The following is a 23,368-nucleotide window of genomic DNA, read 5'->3' on the forward strand; positions in this document are numbered from 1 at the left end:
TATATATATATATATATATATATATATATATAGATGATATAGAAACACTCACACGAGCAGTATAATATTTGGACGGTACAATAGAACACAAATAGCATAGATACACTTGAAAGGACACTTGCATTGTAGACTGTATGAGCTTTCGGCTATCTCCGAGGCCTTCCTTCCAAGGCCTTCTGTTACTTGAAGAAGGCCTCGGAGAAGGCTGAAAGCTCAAACAATGTGAGTGTCCTTTTAAGTGTTATCTATGTTATTTGTGTTCTATTTTGCCGTCCAAATATTATATATATAATATATATTATATAACATATATATATATATATATATATATATATATTTATAACACATTAATCAACCCTAAGGTCGGTTTGGTAGGTGATGGTAGAGTTCACCCAGTACTAAGCCCGACGGCGTGTGAAATTCACACATCAGGGAAGGGGGGTTCACGCCAGTTACTCACATCACACCAGTTACTTTCCCTGTGCCGGTTATGGTTTCCCAGGAAGATCTGGTACCCGACAAATCACAAAGCTTGGGTGGAGCTGTATTTGCCTGGAGACTTGCCCGGGAATCGAACCCGGGACCCTCTCTACCCGAGGCCAACGCTCTACCCCTTTGATTCCTGGGCAAGTCTCTAGGCAACTGCAGCTCCACCCAAGCTTTGTGATTTGTCGGGTACCAGATCTTCCTGGGAAATATATATGTTGGACTCTGTACAATCAGAGCTTCACTTGAAAATGATGTAGTGCATCAAAACTAGTCGGAAATATATCTTTATCAAATGGAAAATTGTTATAGTCTCCCTCTCTGCATTTATGACATTAAGCATCATTTCAAGTAATAACGGGAGGTATACTCATTTTATTATTTTTTATTCTGCCCTCCCCTTATGCACGTCTTTGACTCTGTAAAATGAACACATATTGTCATGTAAGTACGTCTAAGCTACAATAAATTTCCCGTTTATATCCGATTTGCAATGATTTTTGTCATTTTCCATATCAAACTATTACATTCGTATTGAGCGCGCATAATCTCAATATAATTATCTGCGTGAAGCTCATCGAAGCTATCCATGACTCTTTGTAGTCCTTGCGAGCCCTGCTTGTGAGCGAGTCGGCGATACTACATCGCTGGCGCGCAGAGAAGTGGGTACATGATAGTAGGTACCTTTGATTGTAATACAACCCTTATCTACCACTAAAAAATTATCGACGCACCCATTTTCCCATCCACCCATCGCCTACATTATCTATCAAAAGTGTAAAAATTGATGATATTTATAAAATATTCTTGGGAATGAGACATTGCATCCAATAAAGTTTCAAACCCTCTCTTGCCCTTAGCTTCCTGCCCTTAGCAAAGCGGTCAAAGGAGATCACCGGATTCACTTCCATTCATTTCATAGCATTAGTGCAACGACAAGGCATAACGTCTGATAATAATTGAGTAGCTTGAGGCGTGATGTGGTGGAAGTCGAACATAATGAATAACTGATCATAGCACTTTTCCACTTGATAAAACATATTTTTTGACCTGATGATGATGTAATACATCAAAATCCGGTCGTAAAATAAAATTTTTATCAAGAGGGAAAGTGCTACGATCAGTTATTCATAACTTCTGATATTCAACTTCCTGACGGCCACTGTGCACCGTGGCCGAGAGGCCCGCCCTCACTACCGTGGCCACACGTGAGTACACGAGGAGACGTTTGCGTGAACCTCGCACTTCGAACATGTGCTTAATATTTGGATGATATTTGTGGGTCGTGATGAAAACGTTTTCATACTATAGGCCATGATAAATAATTAAGTGGAAAACAATTTCTTCTTTTGGCACGGAAGTATGATATTAGGTACATAAACGTATATAAATTCTAATATAAATGAAGTGTAATAATGAACGATTAAATAAAATTTTGAAAATAGATGAAAATAATTAACTGAGATTGAATCAATTACTTTAGTGGCATATTACGCCCAGTAATAAACCAAGAAAATTTAACTCTTAAAAATCTTTATTTTCTTCAGCTTCATCGTTGATTGTTTCTCGAAAACACCTATTAAAACCGTGTCACATATGGGAAAAAGTCTTGTACAACATAATGTCCGATAAGAAGTCCATGTTAACTCATAGGCGTCCTTTCACGCGATTCAACGACATGAAGGAGCTGATTATATCTCATTTATGTTTGCTGCTTGGATCTTGGATCTAAATTGACATCTAAATCACGGATTTGTCCTGGCCTCTGAATTGCATGCAATCAGTCCACAGAGCTCGTAGGTTTTAGATCTTTGTGAACATTTCTGAGTAGAAAGTAGTAAATATACTTTACATGTGGGATAATTAAAAGTTTATGAGCATGCATACTTACACTAATACTGTTAGAAGGCCATACCTTTCAATTTGACTTTAACGCTACGTGTAAATGTGTTTTTGTGAATTCTAGTCTCTGCTGATTAACGGCATCAGATATGAGGTGCTGCAGTAATTTGAGTAGCTTTTATTTAAATACTAAGCGAAACATTTATCAGGAAAAAAGATGAAAAATTCGTACGTATCTACACTGCTCTTTTAAAAGTAAAAATCATTCATTGTATCCTTGAATTAAAGGAAACCCATGCACATCATTTAATAATAGAGAAAACGCATTTACCAATCAATGAATGGTACACATAGAATACCGAATATGCAATGGGTGCGTTTGGTCCATTGGCTTCTTTCTTTTAGTTCCACTTCACTCGTACGAGTGCTGGGGCTGACACCCTCTCCGCGCCATTCGTGAAACTGACAAGACGTAAGGCTCGGACACCAAGGCCGTTCTTGATAGTTATCGTGGATACGTCACGTCACTTTCGACGGCAAATTACTGTCCAAACCTTCCTGCTTATCCCTTGTTCTAGTTTATTCTCGAATTAAGTGTTTACTTGTGGTTGCGTTGACATTTGATCCCAGACACTCAAGAAGTTCCACTCTTTTTACCATTTTTACAACCACAATTTCATTTCAATTAGTCGTCAAAAGTCAATTAGTTATGCTAATGCTAATTCATCACTGCATTTCCAGCGATTGAAAAATGGACACAGTCCATTGACCTTTGATCCCAATTGGAGGATTTTTTTGGCTAGAATTTTTTTGGAAGGAAATGACGCTGAGGGATCGTCAGTTTTTTGCGCAAGTCCTTGACGGGTACTTAAAAGCTTAGATACACAAGAAGAATCTACGTGATCAACTTCAATGCGGGTGGATATAGGCTTTTATTTACTTTTAGTTGATACGTCCAGTCGGGTGAGCCAGGAGCTCGTCGCCGGGCCGTAGAGTACAATTTCTAATTCCTCAAATCTTGTATTTCAATAGGAGGATCTTTCAGAATTAGTTGCAATGTTGCCTAAAATTGCAAAGCCAGTAAATCACATTTATTGATAATATTGCTGTCAAGCAATTGGATTTGGATCTACTATTGCTCCCGCTTTGGTCATCTGGGTTAACTTGACTCAAATATTAGTTCAAAATAGCTCTGTAACCTCTTTCAAAACGATGTAAATCAGTAATTAAACCACAAAATTTTAAACAAAATGCTCCTTACTTCCTTTACCTCACGGTTTTTATGTCAATTTAAAGTTGCTATTTACGCCCAAATTGGCCATAAAAACGGAAGTAAATAATGCCTTAATGACATTCACAGAGAAGACTTGGAAACATTTATCTTAGCACAAAATTGGGATAAAAAAATATAGTCGGATATTAACATCGCCGAACAAATATCTTATTTTATATTTTAGAAGTGAGTGCCGTGCCTCGAAACTTTGACTACGTTAATGTGACCCAATTCGCTGTCCCTAATGATTGCTCTAAAATTGCGTAGTGTGTACACTTTCAAAAAGTGTACACTCTTTCAAAAATACTTTCTTTTATCCAGCTTTATTCCACCATATTCCCCCGATTATCGACGCCCATCGTCAGCTACACGCTTGAAAAACTTTTATCCGACCACCCTTGGCTTTAGCTTTAGGAAAGCAGCTTATCTAACGTACGCAAAAACCTAACCCTCGATATTTCAATGAGATGAGGTTATTTTTATATCTAGAACCTTTACCCTGACTTCTGGTTAAAAATGTTTAATTAAAAAAAATACTCTACGATTAAATTCATGAGGACAGGTAACTTGCCTGTCTGTTTGAACTTCAATATAGTTGCCTTTAGAAGATGACCTCATGAGCACCCATCACTGGGATTCCATATCACAAACTACATACTCCTACTTCAGCGGATAATCGTATTATGGATGTTAAATAACGTTAAATTGTGCAGGAAAAACGTCATAACTACGTAATGAGACAAATCCATGATTAAAGAAGAAGAAAATTAAATTTTCACTGAATTTCCTATTTGATACGACGCGTTTCAACGAAAAGCGACATCACCAGGAACGAAGGATTGGGTTGAACAGGGTTGGGGTGCAGACATGTACACACAAGTCAGGATCAAGGGCGGCGTTGTTTTGAAGTACGATTTCGTATTGGCATCGCCAGAGCCAATTGGTAGACTGGCAAATGTCTTTACTGAAGAGGGTTGCAGTGGGAAAATTTAACACGGGGAAGCGTTGGGTGGTGAGTCGTGCGGGCGGGAGTGGAGCAAAACGACAGCGGCGTGGATAGAAAGTTTTGGGAAGCGGTGGAGGGGTAGGGTAAGGAAAGGAAGGGTGTGTGTTTGATTTTTCAGGATTAGTTTTGCTTAAAGTAATGGGGAGGGCCGGGAAAATAGTATTTCGGTGCACAGATCTTCATTTGCGCCTACTTATAATCTTTTGATATCCAACAACTCAAGTGCATTAATCTTTAAACTCTTTGGAATTATGCGTAGGAAAATAGTAGAATTCTATGAAAAGTACATAATTCCTTCTAAGATTATATATATGTATATGTATATATGTATGTATATATGTGTGTGTGTATATATATGTATATGTGTGTGTGTATATGTATATATATATATATATATATATATATATATATATATATATATATATATATATATATATATATATATATATATATATATATATAAAACCTAAACACAGCAATCAACCCGACGGTCGGTTTGGTAGGTGATGGTAGAGTTCACCCAGTACTTAGCCCGCCAGTTCCTTTTCCTGTGCTGATTATGGTTTCCCAGGAAGACCTGGTACCCGAAAAATCACATAGCTTGGGTATATATATATATATATATATATATATATATATATATATATATATATACACACACACACACATATTCTTCGGTGTGAATTCCGAATGTGAAAACTTTAATGATACAAAGTGCTTTCCCCTTTGAAATTTGCGTTCAATTTTATTAAAATTTATGTAGGGAATATGATCAAATATTTATAAAATTAGCGTTAGGTTTTCAGCAGAATATAAGCATCTCTTTTGTGACTCATTCCTAAAGTATCAATTCATTTTAAATATTACATTATTTTCAGTTGCATTTCATAAAAATGATTATATAGTTACAATTACTAGCCAATATATATCCGATTCAATACTTAGAGCGCGAAAGGTAAACATTGAAAAACATATGTTGGCGTCAAATTACTTAAATCTCCATTCCTTCAAAGTAGGGCTCAAGTCTATGAGATATTACCTTGTCAAAGGTCTTAAAACATAAATCCTCCACCAATCCGCCCGTCAGACTTCTTCCTTGGGGGAAAACGCCTTCATGCCCACCTTCCACCCTCAGACAAAAGAAATCCCGATGGGCACGCGAATGACACTGGCACATGCCAATCTTTTCATCTGCAGCGTTCCTTTCTCCAGTACCATCTTATGAAACCTTTCGTCTGTAGCCTCTAAAATCGATATTTTATTTCTCTGGGTCTACGGTTAAGACCCCTGCGCTTTCTTCTTTCATCTTCTCCCTCAACTCCGCTAGCTTAGAATATTTTATTAATTCCAAATGTGGCTCCAAAAGTACCGTTTTAGACTCTATCTTCACCCTCTAAATAATAAATTACACAATTCTGTTCGCACCAAACCAACCCGCTACCTGTATCTGTTTTATCAGTTATTATCCGTTACATATAAAATGCTAAAACCCTTTTTGCCCTCTCCATCCGATGTCATCGCAGATATAAGAAAGCGTCTTCTCTCTAAAAATAAATAATTTATTAATATTTTTTCAACTATAATGCTTAAAGTTTTATTTAAGGTGGGTATTAAAAAAAATCACTCCGCAAAAATTTTTGAATGACCAAATATAACTTTCATTCAAAGGCACTTGTTTCTGAAAATTTTAACTTCTCTCTGCTACCACCTCTTTCTCATATACGAGGGTCATCCGGAAAGTAGTACCCGTTCGTGAAATAAAGACACAAAAGTAAATATTAACAAACATAAAAAATTTTATTTGAAAGAGGATACTTTAAACTACTTCTCAACATAATCTCCAAGCAAATTAAGGCATTTGTCATAACGTGTGACAAGTTTCTGTATTCCTGCTGCATAGTCCTTCGCCGCCAGCTCATTGAGATACGCGAGGGACCCATCTTGCACAAATTTTTGCATAATGCAGATGGTGTTTAACAATTTCATGAACAATTGTTCGAGAAACATTGGGAAAATGCTCACAGATGTCATCAATTGTGACGCGCCGATCGTTCCTCACGAATTCGTCAACTGAGCTCACCAGTTGGTCTGTAATGACAGACGGTCTCCCCGAACGCTCATCGTCGTGTGTGTTCCCCCTCCCCATGTTGAAGTTGCGACACCACCGCCGAACAGACGACTCGTCCATTACATTGTCTCCATACACCTCCTTTAATTGGCGATGAATATCACATGGGCGAACGTTTCTTGCATTGAGGAATTTAATCACTGCCCTCACTTCACAACTGGCGGCGTTCTCAATTTTTTTAAACATTGTAAACAATCACAGAAACAACACAGGCAATGCTAGCGTCACGCAACTTGGCTCAGAGAAGGCAGACAAGCCACTGAAGCTATCTGACCTCGTCCAGCGGCTACTCGCGTCGTCAGCACTTCATGCGGCACGAACGGGTACTACTTTCCGGATGACCCTCGTACATACCCCGACCGATGGATTATAACTTTGGCGTGGTGGAAGGGCTTGTGCATGCTGATGACCCTTAGAGCTGCGCCGGCGGGAGCAGTGGTAATTCTCCTGGTAGACTGTCCCATGTCAGATAGGTTGAAGGTTAGGAGCTAGATGAAAGGTAGCACGCGCAGCCTCTGTTCCTCAGTGAGGCACTGCAAAGGCGTATGACAGCAGTAGGACAACTATTTCAGTAAATGATGGCATCACGTTAAAGGAATAACGAGTTTGTTGATGATAAAAAATTCAATTATTTACCCCAAGGAATTTAATTAAAGATGCTAAACTGAAATTTTAAAATCAATAAGGCCGTTATTGATTTTGAATTTCTCATTCCCTCTGTCTTCCGCTCATTATTGTACAACCGTCCACCTTTATAACGTTGCCCTATAATCCACCCCACAAGGTCCTTCTCCATGCTAAAGTTCTCATTCTGACCATATTCATATCATTTAAATTTGTAAAGTGGCATTTGATGCATTACCTGTGACTTCCATAAAGCCTTCTACATGATCAAATATACCAGCTCTCGGAGCTTGCAGCAAGCATAGTCTTTATACTATTGTATACAAATGTGTATGCTCGTGTGTGTTGTTTGGGTATGTGTGTACACACACGCATACATACTCAGTGTGAACGTGAAAGACGGAAAGGATAACTAGATATCCTGAAACAAATGGCATACCTGGGATCCAGTTTGAAAGCTTGGGTCCTAAACGTTTGATTTTTTACCGTAGTTATCTAACTATCCTTTCTGTTTGCTTACGTACGTTTCTACGTTCTATTCTCTGATTAAATATAACCAATATTTATGAATAGGTGTGGACATAGACAACTGCCTCAAAAGCCTCAATTTTATTCGTTTGATGAAGGTGACAGGATCTCCGAAAAGAACGCTTAAGATATTAAAATTAGTTTGTTTTTCTCTGCGTTATTTATACCTAAATCATTGGTCATCATCGTATCATATGTGTGTATGTGTATACATATATAATACTCACGCTTTTGACCATAACTCTCGAGTAGGGATGGGAGCATCTGGGAAGGAAGAAAAAATGATGCTGAGATTTGGCGCGCTGAAAGGGTTTTTCGGAAAGACGCAGACTTACGACCTTTTATTGCCATGTTTGTTATCTCGAATAAAAAATTATAATCGTTCCCGGATGGATATCTTGAGGTTTGCTGGGTGGGAAAAGGGACTAACAATACATCTCAGGTGCCTTTCCTCCCCCTCTCACGTGCCAGTCTCCTTCTGGTTAGCTGGTTTTATGACTCGTTCCTCGTCTCACATTTCGGACACGATTCGGGTGTCTCCGTTCTCTTGTTTACAGCGGTTTAACGATCACTTGGGTTCAGTGCGTGTACAAGCCCACCGCCGAGGAATATACGTCATGTGTCTGCCTGGATACCTTTCGTACGCGAGTAACCATTTATTCACAGTTTACAAGCTCTGATCGTTTTATATCATTTAAATACTTTATTTGTCTTAGATGAAAGCTCTCTAGAATCCTTTAAAAACTCTAATGACCGCTTTATGAACTTTTTGGAGCATTTAATATCGAATCGGATCATCAGCGTGGGATTCCATTGACAAGATTTCAAATTTTCGGATGGAAAAAACTCTTAATTCGATTCTTCTGTCAAATCCACTCTCGAGGGAAAGTAGGGGAAAAGTCTGGAATTGGAATTTCCGAAATGAGCGATGAACCTTATCAAATTTTCCCACACATTGGAATGCAAGTATTAAGTTTTTGGTCAAAATTAATATGCTAAGAACTTTCATTTGCCATTGAAAATGTTAAATGAGGATTTCATTGCACTCCATATAATAAAAAAATATATCGCTATTCTGTTCTACCTTCCTATGTACTAAACATTTGAATTTAAGGGATTGAGGAAGGCAAGGGAAAAATCTGCATTAAGTAATCCACGCAGTTATTTTGGAAACTTACATTATAACGAATCCTAAGAATACCTTCCACGGCCGTCAATACACACAATGTTTTCACAGCCTCCAGGTCAGACCAGACCATTGACCACAGCAGAAATTTAGACATAAAAGAGGACCGCATCGGTGAACGCCGGGATTAAGAGTATTACGGTGATATTGATGATTGGTAAGCTAGGAAACTTCGCTTTATGTGAGATTGAGGGGGGCGGGGATTTTTTTTGAAGAGATAGCTGCAGTAATATATACAGCGAAGAGGAAGAGAGCCGCAGTAATATTAAACAAAAGCGTTAGAAGATTAATTAGAACATATCAGGTAAATGATAGCAAGTAACAATTGCATGGTTATTATTCCGGTTTAAATGCCGACAAGTATTAATTGGGAGGAAGAACTAGGCATTTATCTGATCAATTAGGTGAGATGATTGCGGGTGTACCTTGAAACACTTAATAGTAATGGGATTGGAATTTAGATTTGATTTTTGTAGGCAGCTCATAAGTTCTACAAAGATACAACATGAACATAAACAAGACGAATACCTAAATCCTAGTATGTGGAAGAGAGAAGCGGAATACAGTGGTCACACTGGATGGGCAAAAATTAGAGCAAGTGTATTCCTTCACCTTTCTCGGAAGTATCATCACATGGGATGGAAGAAGTACTACAGATATCAATCGAAGAATAGCTCAAGCTAAGAGAGCATTCACAGGTGAAAGACTGCCGTATTCAAAAAAGATAGAACTACATACGAGGAAATAATGCGTCAAAATATTCGTATGGAGCGTGGCACTCTATGGATCAGAAGCATGGACCATCGGAAATGTAGACCAGAAAAGACTAGAAGGCTTCAAAACCTGGTGCTGCAGGAGAATGCTTATGATTAAATGGATGGATAAAATAAGAAAATAAGAAGTATATAGAAGAATAGACGAAGAACGGACCGTATGGAACACCATAGATAAAAGAAGAACCAGATGGATTGACCAAACCCTGAGGCACAATGGATTACATTATTATAATAGAAGGAAAAAGAGAAGGAAAAGTCCCAAAAGGAAGCCGAGGGATAAATACATAGGGCAAATAAAGAAGAAATTACTCTGCAAAAAATATCAGGAGGTAAGCCAATTAGAATCAGATAGGGTAGGTTGGAGGGCTGCTGTCAACCAATCTTAGGATATAAACGATCAATAATGAGGCACCAAAACGACTTAGGTCATTTGCAGGGATGGAATTAGATTAGAGGGAGAGAGAGAGAGAAGACAGCACGGCTAGAAATAAGAAATAACCCTGGGGAGAAAAACAGATTGTACTTTGCTGGGGAATGGCTAACTAATTATTACCATCTCGTTTAATCTACACAGTAGACGTAAATACTCATGAAGGATTCCATAAGATTCTCGTAAATATAAATTTAGCTGCAGCGCTACTATTTATCAGTTTTCCAAGAATATATACGAATTCAGATCCTACTTTAGGTCAACTGAAATGTAATTTTGAATTCAAGAGGATGGAAAAGATAAGAAGCATAATAAGATGGAATGTGAAAGCTTTGAGACGGATATGAAGGAGTACTCGTAATCACTTGATAAAATTCACCAGGAGATGGGTAGAGTAGAGGGAAAGTACCATTAATAGGGGACAGTGTAAGCAGTAAACGGTTAAATAGAGGTATTAAATAGGAAAAGAATTGGAAAGGCATGGGTTAAAGAATATGTGTTTATGAAGATAAATGAGTGGTGGATCTTAAATTACATACTGGGATGGAAAAATTACATAGGGAAAGATAGTAAAACTAAACGAGCAATCATTTGGACGAAAGCGACATGGTAGAAACATCAAGGGTAGTGTATTAAGAGTTTACAGGGACAGTGTTAAATCGTTCAAACTATTCTACACGAACCTATACGCCCTCTTCAGAAATACTTGGGAAAGAAAACAGTCAGATATTGGACAGAAAAATTATTAACTGAGCCAGAAAAGATTATGGCATAATAAAATTAAGAAAAATTTTCAAACATTTGAAAAGGATTTAGGCCAGTAAGTTTAAGCAAAGAGAACAATTATGATGTTAATAGGGAGATTCGAGGTTCAGACATACCTAGTAACGCGTTGGGAGAGGTATTAACGCAAAACATCTCATTCAAGGCAATTATGAAGATAAAATTACGGAGAACAATCCCTGCAAAACTAAATATGCGTTTCGAAAAGCATGGTGGCAATTTTTCAGCTCATTTCTAGCGTTTATGCGGAAGCAAGTTAAGAACTATGTCAGATTTAGCCTCATTAAAAAGGAAATAGCAGCAATATGGGAGAAATAAAAGTCTATCAGTTTAATTTTGCAAGCACATGTTGAAGTAGTACTTCAGATAGCCGCAAACGAACCAATAATATTATGGAGAATAATAAAATTATGGACATGTTTTAAGGAGAAATTATTTTTAGCGTACACATCTTAGGGGTGTGCATTATAACATTGCATCGATAAATCAGTGATAGAATGGGATATAGAGTACAACCGTGATATATTTACTAATATAGTGGATTTAGAGAAGGTATTTAGCAAAGTATAATTCGTACAATTAATGAACCTATTGCGGAAGTTAAGAACAAACAGGAGAGATTATTGACATTCAATGCTTGTGCATATTTCAGATCAAGCAAGTTCAGAGAGCGTTCGGAGAAATGAGAGGTGCAGTAAAAAAAGCAAGTAAGAGAGGGTAAGAGCAAGACAGGGTTGGTTGTAATCATTGGTGCTTGACAACATATTAGCTGAGGCTTGGAAATGTGAAATGAAAGTATTTGGAAAACTCATTAAGTTAGCTAGGTTTACGGATAATGAATCTGTAGTTAACCTTTCAGCCAATAGGTTACAATTATTGCTGAGCAAATCAATGAACCATAGTGATTGGGATGTGATGAGAATAATGGTAAAAATTATAAGAAAAGAGAGGCAATGATATTCTTAGGGATATAATAAACGGTTAAACGTTTAATTAAATGGAAAGAAACCTGTTTAATACAGTTCGCGTATCTATGTAAGGTTTTCGAACAAGACCGGACAAGGGATGATGGATTAAAGGAATAATTGCTTTAGATAAAGAAGCCTTTACGTAGAGGAAGGAGTTATCACAGTTAACTAAAGATCAAAGTAAGAGGTAATACAAAATTTGATTTGAAGCGTATTTCTATGCAATTCAGGAGCTTGGCTGCTGGGGCATGAAAGGGCGTAGATCTGAAACTTATAGCATGCGGAGTTACGAGATGGGTTATTGACATTGATGCTGATACTCGATACTGAGTTAGTTAGTACTTAGTCCCTCTGACAATTAAAACCGGCCTTGTCCATTTGGACACTATTTTGATATTTTTTTTTCGTTTTGCAAGATTTTGGAAGCCTTAAATAATGACCACGAAAGGAATATTGATGTTGTCTTTTTTACCAGTTAATATTAATTTCAAGTGTTTAATTGTCTTCTCCGTTCCCATGACTGTATTTCATTCATTTTTCACGGAGCCATAATGACCCAGAGTATCCATTAACCTGTTTTATCTACCGGTAAGGTAAACATGAATTTGTTTACATACATACCTTAAACCATACATATGACTTTGGAATAGTACAGCTCTTACAGTAACTATAACTAACTCTGCCATAGAAAACATATGTATGCTTGGAAATTTAGTTATTTAATCACAATAATTGTACCAATTATTGCCTTTGTTTGGTAAACAATTATTATGACATGCAAAGCTACGTTTACGAAGTGCCATGCCTTAAAATGCATGTAATATCGCTCAATGTATGACAAAGTTGGAGGATAAAAGTGATAATATTTTTCCTTAATTATCATGTAAATATAATTCATGATTAATTCGTCGTATTTCAAATGAATGTCTTAAGAAAAAAGAAAGGCCAGTAGATTACTGGCAGGCGCCTAAAACTCATAAAATATTGCGTTTGAGTAGGTCAAAACGCGTATTAGTATCCTTCTAACGAGCCAATCCATACGAGCAAAAAATATAGATAAAAAACTTTCCCAACTCGTAAACTTGCGGAACAAAGCAGAAGAAATTTCATGAAAGGTTCTTTTCTCCTTCCGCTATTGATTTTATGATGACAGAATGCTGCAAAACACGTGGTAAAATTATGGACCATTTTCTTTCTGAAAGTCGCAAAGTTGTCAAGTAAGCTTGGAGGCATTTCGAAAGTTTTAATACTTGTGTACAATAATATAATGTATTTCAGCAATTTCTTTCGTGATATTTTTTGTCCTAATGTATTTTTCGTGGTTCAAGTTATGGCTATAAAAAATATCTGTTTACACCAATTTTGAAGTAGCATCTCTGAGGAAAGGAACAATAAAATTAATTCTGCTAGTAAGTAATAGCTTGAGAGGATTCTCGGAAATACTAGGATGTAATAGTATTCATACTGTGAGTGGAGGGTATCCCATTGAAGAGGACGAAGGGGGCAGTGGTGAGGATATTAAAGCATGGAGGAGAGGTCTTCAGACTTGGCAAGTCATCCGTCGTGATTTGAAGAGAGAAATGGAAGGTGGCCAAATACGACCTCTAAATTTTAAAGAGAACGGATTTACTGTGAGAACGGTAGGTATATATTGGTTTTTATCATTTTAGTGGCGTTAAAGGGCCTCGACCCTAAGTTTTGTAAACAAAAAAATAATCCCGTGAAAATTCCAGTGATGTGTTCTTTGGTCCAATTTTTTAATCTGTCACGAGCACTTCTTGAACTATCCTAATGGAATTTTGTAGAGCTCACGAAATTTGAAATTTCGATCCACTAGCTCTTTTTTGATCCTGTTCAGAGCCATCGATCCTGAAGAGGTAGAAGCTGTCAAGCTATAAATTTTGGAATAACTGATTCATTAATTCGGGACCTATGACAGTTTTGTGATCTAGGCCAGTCTATGTGATAGCAATATTTAAGAGTTTCTCGGTTATGTAACGTGTTAGGTTATATTATTTGGTTACGATCAAAGGCCATTATGGGCACTATCTAAGCTAAGCTCGAGTAGAAAATAATATAACCACGGCTCAATCCACAACCTTAGGACGCAGCACCGAAAGGCCATAGAAAGCTCACGACTTTATGGCCAGGCAGTCGGGGTATGGGACCGGTGGTGACAAGGTTCGCGTTTCTCGAAAGTGCAAAGCCATAATTTACTCGAACTCTTTAACTTTAAACTGACAACAACTAGGTGATTATGAGACTCGTGTGCCAACGTTCAAATAGTAATGAGCTCTGAGAGAATGACAGCAGACACACGTTTTAATAGAGTAAACTTTGATAAAAAGTGACTAAAATATTTTATTTCAATTTTCGATGGCTTTAAGTTAATAAAACTATTGTTTCCTCTTAATATGTATTTTTCATATTAATTAATCAAGAGTAAATTATTATTATAGCCAAGTGTTAATAAAATGATGAGTAAAGCAAGTTGAAGTTAAAAGAAAGAAGTCGTCTTAATTTGAGGCTTAAAATGTAATCCAAGACCTTGAGTGCTAAACTCAAGCGTAATTCGAGGAATAAACTCAAGCTTCTGTGTTTTCAAACTTTGCATTGAACGATTAACACTGGATTCATCTTACCGTTGCGTTTCCGTTCGAGGAATTAAATGAATCTTTCGTCATGCTTAGGGCAATATTATATTTTTTTAAATCTCTTCGTGAATACTTTACCCCGCGTTTCACCTGCACTCCTTTGGAAATGTTATGACTATCTCTATTATTTTCTTCTTCTTATTTCTTATGTGAGCCTATGGGTAAAACTGAAACCACATTTTCTCCGAAATAGTTCACAATTGTATGGCGGAAATTAATACGTTACAAAATATCAGGAGACATATAGTTAATTTATCATGACATTTAGGCCACAGTAAATATTTTTTATTCAAGCATTTCAAAATACTTTTCCTTCCCTGTTGTGCTCGCGAATCGTGTTTGGGAAACGGGATTCTTTCCATTGTCTCTACACTAGTTGATTTCATAAGCATCCTTATTTTGTACTCTCTTTTTAAATACAATGCATTATTGGTGCATACCTTTAAATTTAGGATTAAATGCATGCAATTCGTATTTATTTAGTAGGTTTCGTCGTGTATATAATCACTGTGATGTGAGAGACTTCTTTCGACAGGAACTTTTTTTTACAAAAATCCCTTGAAGTTTTTGATTCACTCGTTTCAAGTTGTAACGAATTGGGGGTCTTCAATTTTTATTTATTTTATTTCGGAATTATTTCTATCTAACCTGTATCCCAAACGCTCGAGGTGTGCATTTCAAATGAAGCCAAAAAAATGGTTCCTTTTCAATAAAACATTACTCCCGTTCTACGAAAACATTCATTTACAAGTACTTTAAATTATTTGAATTAAACTTGGCGACATTGCATTAAACGCAGCCGCGTGGGCCTATTTCCTCTATATTAGGACCGATGTTAATGTGATGCTTAAGTATTCACTTGTCCCGTAATAATTTATGCACACACCCGAGTCTTTACGCTACTAGATGATGGGTTAGCTTTTCCCATAAATGCATTAGTGCAAACTCTGTCAGATCTCACTTGGAGCCCGACTCTTAATGCCAAGCAATGATATGGCTGAGATTAATTAATTAAAGAACCTTGCAGTACATTTTATCAATCTCGCATGAATAATATGTGGTATCATTTGCGAATAATCCAATTGGATTGGTCATCATAGAATTCGATAGTGTGTTGGAGTTGTCTGCGTAATTGCTTCCTTTTATACTTCGAATCTCTGTTGATTTATAATAAAAAGTATTTGTCTGTCATTCATGGTCTCTTGGTTGTTTTCTTTCCCTTCGTTGCTTCTTTTACGCCTCTCTTTGCTTCATGTTTCGTGCGCTGCAAACATTATACCTTCGTTCATGTATCATTTCCTTCTACCAGAGCCTCAGCCAGAAAGTAAGCTACGGTCCTTGCACTCTAAACTCATTCATCCACCGGAGATTGAGGTTTTTTTTGTAGCTATTCAATTTTCTCATTTTCGTATTCGTGTTTTCATCCCGGCGTTAAATTCGGCCGAGACTATTCTTAGTGCTTCGCCTTCATTCAAATCCCGAGCGGAGGAGCGCCGGATCTACTGTCGAAAAGAGAGACCATTTAATCTCTCCGCTTCCGTGGGACGCTTTTGGACCGGCTACATCCATTTACATCGCAGTAATCTCGAAAACTCCAGAGGAACGAACGTTTTTCAGGCTAATGAGGGGAGCTATTGAGATGAGGGGAAATGAAGCTGACGGCACTCGAAGAGACGGCTGTGCTGAGGGGAGCGTGCCTGCCTCACCCTCACCTCCCAATAACGGGTCACCACCCCCACTCCCGCGGGAGATCTCCTCTATCCCGCCGTGAAATCTAATGAGTCAGCTCTCCGGCCCCAAGAAGTCTGGAGGGTGGCGGTGGTAAAACTGTTCCTTTGACAATTTCGACCCTTCTGGAAATGGTGCATACGGGTTGCGAGCGTCGTGCCGAAGTCACTTTTTTTCCTTTTAGCCGTGGATAAAATTTTACCGCAAAAGAGTTGGTACATCGATAGTGAAGAAAGTAACTTTCCTTTCGTCAGTGTTTAGTCAGTCAGAGTCAGTGTGTCAAGGGGATTTGAAATTGTGCTGTCTCCTATGTCTCAAGGAGTCGAGTTTTGCTTAATCCTATTCGTCATGATAAGGGAGGTTTAATGGTATAGGGCTTCTCGATATCTATTTTCTAACTTACCTCCTTTACGTTAGTAATTCAAGTTTCGTAGAAATATGTTCTATTCAAAGTTAGCTGTTCTTTCAAATGAGAATTTTACGAAATATTTTTGTTTCAACAATATTTTCCGTTTTAGTAAAGTACGTGTTCTAACAACTTGAATTTGAATAATTCAACAATCAGAGATTGGTTCGCACGCCAATGACAACAGTCTGAGCACATAATGAACGGAGTATTTGCCCGTTGATTGACAATGATATGAGTGCATATCATTGGTTATAAATGACTGTAGACCGTACATGTTGCTAATTACTGAGGGTATACTAAAATTCTTCCTCCACAGTTATTAACGTGTTAAAGACTCTGGCCAACTGGACATGTTTTCATGACACAGTGATAAAAACATCATGAGAGAGTTTTATGTATAACTGCTCAATGTCGTTGGGTGATGGAAATCTACAAGAGTAACAAAACGTAATAAATCGTCACCTTACCCACCCTCTTTAATCCTATCCTAGGAATGTCATTTTCCTTCATCATGCCTTCATCCTAGGTTTAAATGGGTGTGCTCATTTTAAAAATCACGATGCGTATGAAAGTTATGAAATCCCCAGTAAGCTAGGTGTTGTCAATGATCCTCCCTCGCTATCTTCTTGCAAGGGCCTATATCCATGATTCAATAATGTTAATAGAATAAGAGCCACGATGATCCTTTCAATCTGTGCATATCCAGGTTTTAAAGGGTATCGGAACTCTAGGAATTCTTAATGTTAAAAGAAAATGAAATTTCTCTTAAATCACAACCACCTCTTACCAACTGTTGCTCAGTTTTAATGGTTTTAGAGCAGTCAATAGAGTTCTTTTATTTTGGCTGGTCTAAGTGCCAAGTCTAGACGAAAGGTATATTTCGCTCCAACTCCAGCCAGGTGCTCCCCCACACGTTCGATCACCTTATGACTCGTATCGTGAAGCTCGTGCACGGTGGGATTCATTAGTTTTTCCTAGTGCTCTCCTTGGAACCAATTAAATATGATGGGATTGTAGTTTGCCGTTGCGTAAGTCTCACGACCCATGTGGTCGAGTGAATCGTGCTCCACATTTCGCGGCGGAGTGTCGGGTGTGGGGGAGGGGGAAGGGGCGTCTGGGCTCGGAGTTGAGTCGGGGTACGGGGTGGGTGGTAGCGCTTCGGCTGCCTTCGGCTCTCTTCGGCTCGCCCCGGCCGGCATCACCAGAGAGCCGGGGCAGCCGGTGAGGAGGATGTGTCGCGCTAGTCGCGGCGAGGCGAGCGCTTGGGCATCCTCTGGAAATCAGGTGAGTGGGGAGCGAGCCATCGATCGCGGGCGGCGGCGACACTTGGCTGTGATCATTCAATCAATCTGTCGGAGGATGATTGGAGACGGGCCGCTCATTTTGAGGGCGCTGCTGCCAGGAAACCGGTCTCAGGCGTTGTGTGGAACCGCTGGGAGTGCTGCGGTATCTCGAAGTGAAATTTTATCTTTCCTGTTTATTTCTTTTCAATACGATCTTATTGTTAGCATCCTTGGGATGCCCTGATTTCCCCCGGATACCTCCGAAAATTTGTTTGTATTGTCTGAGGTATTTTGGACATCCAAGTTTCATTTATTCTTTAAACTGTTCTTGAGTGAAGTGTTATACTCTTGCCACTCAGGATTGGCTTAAGCAATCGAAATATTCGTCCTTTTAGTCAGGAAAAATCCGTTTCATGAAAGCCATCTTGATTCCGGATTCGCTGCGAGATAAGCCATTCTGATCGTACTCTAATGGCATTACCAGTGCATCTTTGAAACTATCAGTTTCCTATTTATTTTTAGCATCATTATTTTGGCATAGGTTGGTCATTGTGTATCTCATTGATCTCATCTTTTAAGATGTATCTTTTATTTTTCGCAGGGGGAGTGGCTTCCCCATATTTGAATATGTATTTTCTTATTACTTTAAATTTAAGCATATGAAATGGTTTTGGTGTTTCTAATAACTGTGCTTGAAAGCGCCAGAAAGAAAGTAAATAGAAACAGAGATTGATTTTGGAATCTGTGAAATTTTGGGTCATGCATTCATTGAAAGGACCTTTAATGTGTGCGTGTTTGATATCGTTTTTCTTAACTTATCATTATTTAAGTTTTTGCCCTTAGTACGGAAAAGTATATATGTTGTAGTTGGGCCTGCGGCCGTGCAATTAGTTGCAGCGTGAACAGTTAAAGTGAGATGCGAACACGTGACATTTGGGTTAGATGCATATGCTACCTGCCCGTCACCCCTTTTTGTATGCTGTGAGCTAAGCTGCAATAGGTTTTTGAAATGTCTTGCTTATTGCAGTAGACGACGTTTAAACTTTATATTTATTTAAACTGTTGTTGATTTGTTTCTCGCTGAGAGAAACAATATGGCATAGGTGGAGTTCACTCAATTCGCGAACATTTGTTATTTGCAAAACAAGTTCTCGTATTTTGAGTAATTAAAAATGAGTGTTTTAATTTATATCACCTGAACTATTCGGTACTTCAACATTTAGAAAATATTTATGATGAAATCAAAAAATTATTGGTATTTTTTTATTGTTTGTTGGCAAAAATACAGTCACCATTTGATCAGCATAGTGATTTTTCAAAAGTGAAAGTAGGTTATTTATAACATAAATACGTTTTATGATTAAGTACCATGTATGAATGAAAATATGTGTAGTTCGGTGCTCTAACAAATGCTCAACTATGTACGAAGTCATACAGCTTAATGATAGTATATCCGACCTATATTAGGATAGAATGTTTCAAAACCCCAATGAATCTTTAATTTTTTTATAGTGACTCCCACGTGTGTTTAATTGAATATGGCTATCGATGCGACTACAATTATATTCCATTCTATTATTGTTAATTTATTTTCAATTGATTAAGCGTTTCTCAACGATTTCATCATTTACTTCGACCGTTGATTATTCTGTGAAGAAACGGCTCTCTTGATCTCGTCTCAAAACGTTCTTTCATTGTAATAACTATTTTGCTTTTCTCCGACACTGTCTCGGGTGGAATCGGCGACAGTTGCACGAAACGCTGTCCGCACCAGCTGCTCATCTCCCGAAGGGTACTTCTGTCTCCAATCCCGCAAACCCCGACGAGAGCACCACCGAAATGTCTCAAAAACCCCGTCTCTCGCTCTCTTCCGCAGGGCTTTTGCTCGAACCAGCCTTGCCGCGAAAGAAGAAGCACCCAGAGTTGGCGTACAAGACCCACGAGTTCCTCGCCATGTCCGACGGCGGGTCCGACGACTCCCTGGATTCATCGGCCGGACTGGAGCGGGCCAGGGTGAGTGAGAGGAGACTTTGAGAGCCCCCACTCTCCCCCCTCACTCTCTCCCATTCCCCCTCACCACCCTCCGGCCCCACCCACCGCCTCCCACTCTCGCACAGTCACCACCCCCTCCACCCACACCATCCACCCATCCCCTCTCACTCTACCATCTCACACATACGACCCCCCCTCTCCGTCGCCCTCCCCTTGCAAAGGCTCGAACACTGCAGAGGCTTCCCACCATCACGACCCACCCTCGCAGCCGCCGTGCGCCCTCTCACCACACCCTCAACACCCCGCAGATCCCCCATCCGCGGCGCCCCAAACTCAAGGGATTGCCCGTCCCGCCGGACCCACCCAACCGCCCACCCCCTCCGCACCACCCTCTACATCACCCACCCGCAACACCCCCGCGACACCCCCTGCGCACCCACCATCCCTATGCCCCCGCTCCTATTGCTCCGCACCCTCAAAATCCACCCACCCCTACACATTCGCACACACCCAGTGGAAGGAAGCAGAGCGCCGCCGCCAAGTTTCCTCCCTCCCGGCCCCCGCGGAAGGGAGCTGAACGAACGAACGAACGGACGGACGGATAGACGGGCAGATGGAAGTAACCCCCGCCGGCGGGCCCCATCCTATTGGTAGAGTGGTCGGGATGGATTTCCGCGAGGGCGGAAGGGGCGACGGTCTGGGTGGGGGCCGCGCACGTTGCCGAGCGGGGAGGAGGGTTGGCGACCCACGGGGCGCATCCATCTGATGTCCCTGGGATCACTCGAGGGGGGGAAGGAGGGGCGAAGGGGCCTGGTTCCTCGGGGCCAGGCCGCCGGGCGAGGAGGGTTGGAGGTCTCCCGGGAAAACATATGCTATCAATTTGTACGACGATGCAACCAAAAAAATTTGCTTCGGCTGCAAATCCTCGACGGCGACTTGTTCTCTTGTTGGGCTTCCTGAAGCTACTTATCCGAGAGGGTGGTGGTATGACTTGTGAATGGCAGCCCACGGGAGGAGAGAGTACGGATTTAATCACCAAAGATTTTAACACGATTGAGGGAACGAGATGGGGGTTCTCGATGATTGAGATGATTGTGGCCTATGTGAATCACTCGCGTGGAGTTAATCAATGATTTTCCGTTATACACGATGATCCAAGTAATAATTTAATCGCGGAAAGTCAGCATAGATACTTGTATATATGAATGGCAAATAAGGAGTCTGTCTGCGCGTCTATCTATTAATGAAAATGAAGTGAGGTGCAGATGGGGATGTTGTGGAATGTAGGGACGCGTAAGATTATAAACGGGGTCAAAAACGTCTAGGGCTCCTCCATGATTATTTCGAGGGATCGCACGATATGACTGGGCATTGATACAAATTGAATTTCCCTCCCTTATACCCACGGTGCATAGGGCTGGTCCGTTCTCATTTATTCATGTTCTTTGAATAATTTCGTTTAGGAATGCCAGCCATTTTCGAAGGATGGCGATCCGCAACCCCGGGATGAGATTTCGGAGAGTCCTGAAGAACTTACTCTAAGAGGCAATTGCGTTCAATCAGTAAAGAGCATATTGTGAGAGATACTGACTTAATTGAATTCAAAGTGAAATAAACCCCTTCCACCATTGAATGTTTTTATCTGAATAGTCTTAATTTTTGGTTTGACAATATCGTTTTTAAAAGCTAATGCGTATCATAAAAATTTTGATTTCTCCTTGATATTTATCACTTTAAATCTAACCACCTGACTAGAGATTAAGATACATCAAAAGTGATGCTTCAATTTTGTTATGGCGTAGAATATTGACTTTTCATTAATCACGACAGATAATGGCTATTAGATTCTTGAATGTTTTTTTTTTCAATTTGATGCTAACTAAGGCGGCTGGAGGTTAACATGCCTGGTTATGACCGTCGCGCTTTAGTGCCACGACTTTTGGTCCATTTGCTTCCATTTCCAGTATTAATCGATTCCATTAAGTTACGCCGAAAAGCATCTTTTATATCCATTTCTAAATTTTCTGTGTTGTTTTCAATGTCCCACCATGTGTCTTTGCCATTTCTTAAAAAGTTTTATATCATTATATTGCTTTAAATTTTCGTTTCAAATGAAAGAGGGGGTATTTTGACTTAAATGCAATTCTTAAAAAGTTCAAATTATGTTCTAGATATGATTGACTGATACCTGTTACATGTTATTCAAAAGATTTACTTCAATTGCAACGCTCGTCTTTTCTTGTCAGTGTTGACAAAACTCTATGTAGGAAGCATGTTACTCTCTCAATGCCCCTTTTTTATGACTAAATGCTACAATAGTGACCAAGACAGCATTGCTACTTGATGACAGCACAATGAGTTACTTGGGTCTGTGACGATTTTTATTCATTTCTCTGACAAGCTAAATGGTCTCACTAAATCATCGTCCCTTTTAGAATGTATTTTAATCAACAAAATAAATAAAAACAATAAAAAAACAAAATAAACATTTTATTAATGTTTATTTTGTTTTTTTCATGCTTGGAATGAATTCTGCATTTTCTCAGTAAAAATCAATGAACCGATGTCAGCAACGTGTTTCACCTGTTCCTAGACTGCGGGGTATATTAAAATGGACCAAAAATATCAAAATTGTGTTTGGACGGCGTTATGCATACTTGAAAGTGATATACGTAAAATGGTGAACGCAATTGGAATACGTAGTCCTTTCTCCAAATAATGCTTCAATTTCTCCTAAATAAGTCATTTATTTATATTGAAAAAAAGAATAAAATTTTATTTCGTGGATATAAGTATCAGTTTCAATTGTTGTAGTTCACCGATCTCTTAATCCTTTTGTTCTTTCTATAGTAGCGCATTGCGCTGATACACGTCGGACAAATTCCCAAACCATAACTTCCGCTTGGTATAATTAAATCATTGTCTAATTACATCGCCTGCTCTTAATGGAAATGTTATGCATAAAATTTCGTGATACTCAGGGTAATAAGTACTTACGCGTGGAGAATATTAAAATTATTTGAAGATTGATACTTAGAAAATTCCTCGGTAATTCAAGATCATCTTAGGCACCTAAGTTTATAGATACGAATGGTGGCCTTGTTTCCATAAATTCCTTTTATTTATATTTTATTGATTTGTAATAGTTTAGTTAAAATCAGTAATTAAAAATTTACTTTTCCGAACAATTGCTCTAGTTGTTGTTTGATTTACGAACGTAAGTAAAATAGACAATAAAAATTACCGTGATTTGATTTGCACTGTGGTAATTC

At 38.9% G+C, this 23,368-nt stretch overlaps 1 protein-coding gene across 1 annotated transcript in view; it reads left to right on the forward strand.

Annotated features, from left to right (window-relative positions):
- LOC139685814 (mediator of DNA damage checkpoint protein 1) overlaps nt 1-23,368 on the forward strand; it is a 222,783-nt gene that overhangs the window by 72,411 nt on the left and 127,004 nt on the right. The window contains exon 5 of the mRNA XM_071582932.1: nt 19,981-20,117. Coding sequence (XP_071439033.1) covers nt 19,981-20,117 — 137 coding nt within the window. The remainder of the gene's footprint in view (nt 1-19,980; nt 20,118-23,368) is intronic.

The sequence above is a fragment of the Hetaerina americana genome, unplaced genomic scaffold, assembly GCF_022747635.1.
Source record: "Hetaerina americana unplaced genomic scaffold, ioHetAmer1.1.p SCAF_12, whole genome shotgun sequence".
NCBI lineage: Eukaryota > Metazoa > Arthropoda > Insecta > Odonata > Calopterygidae > Hetaerina > Hetaerina americana.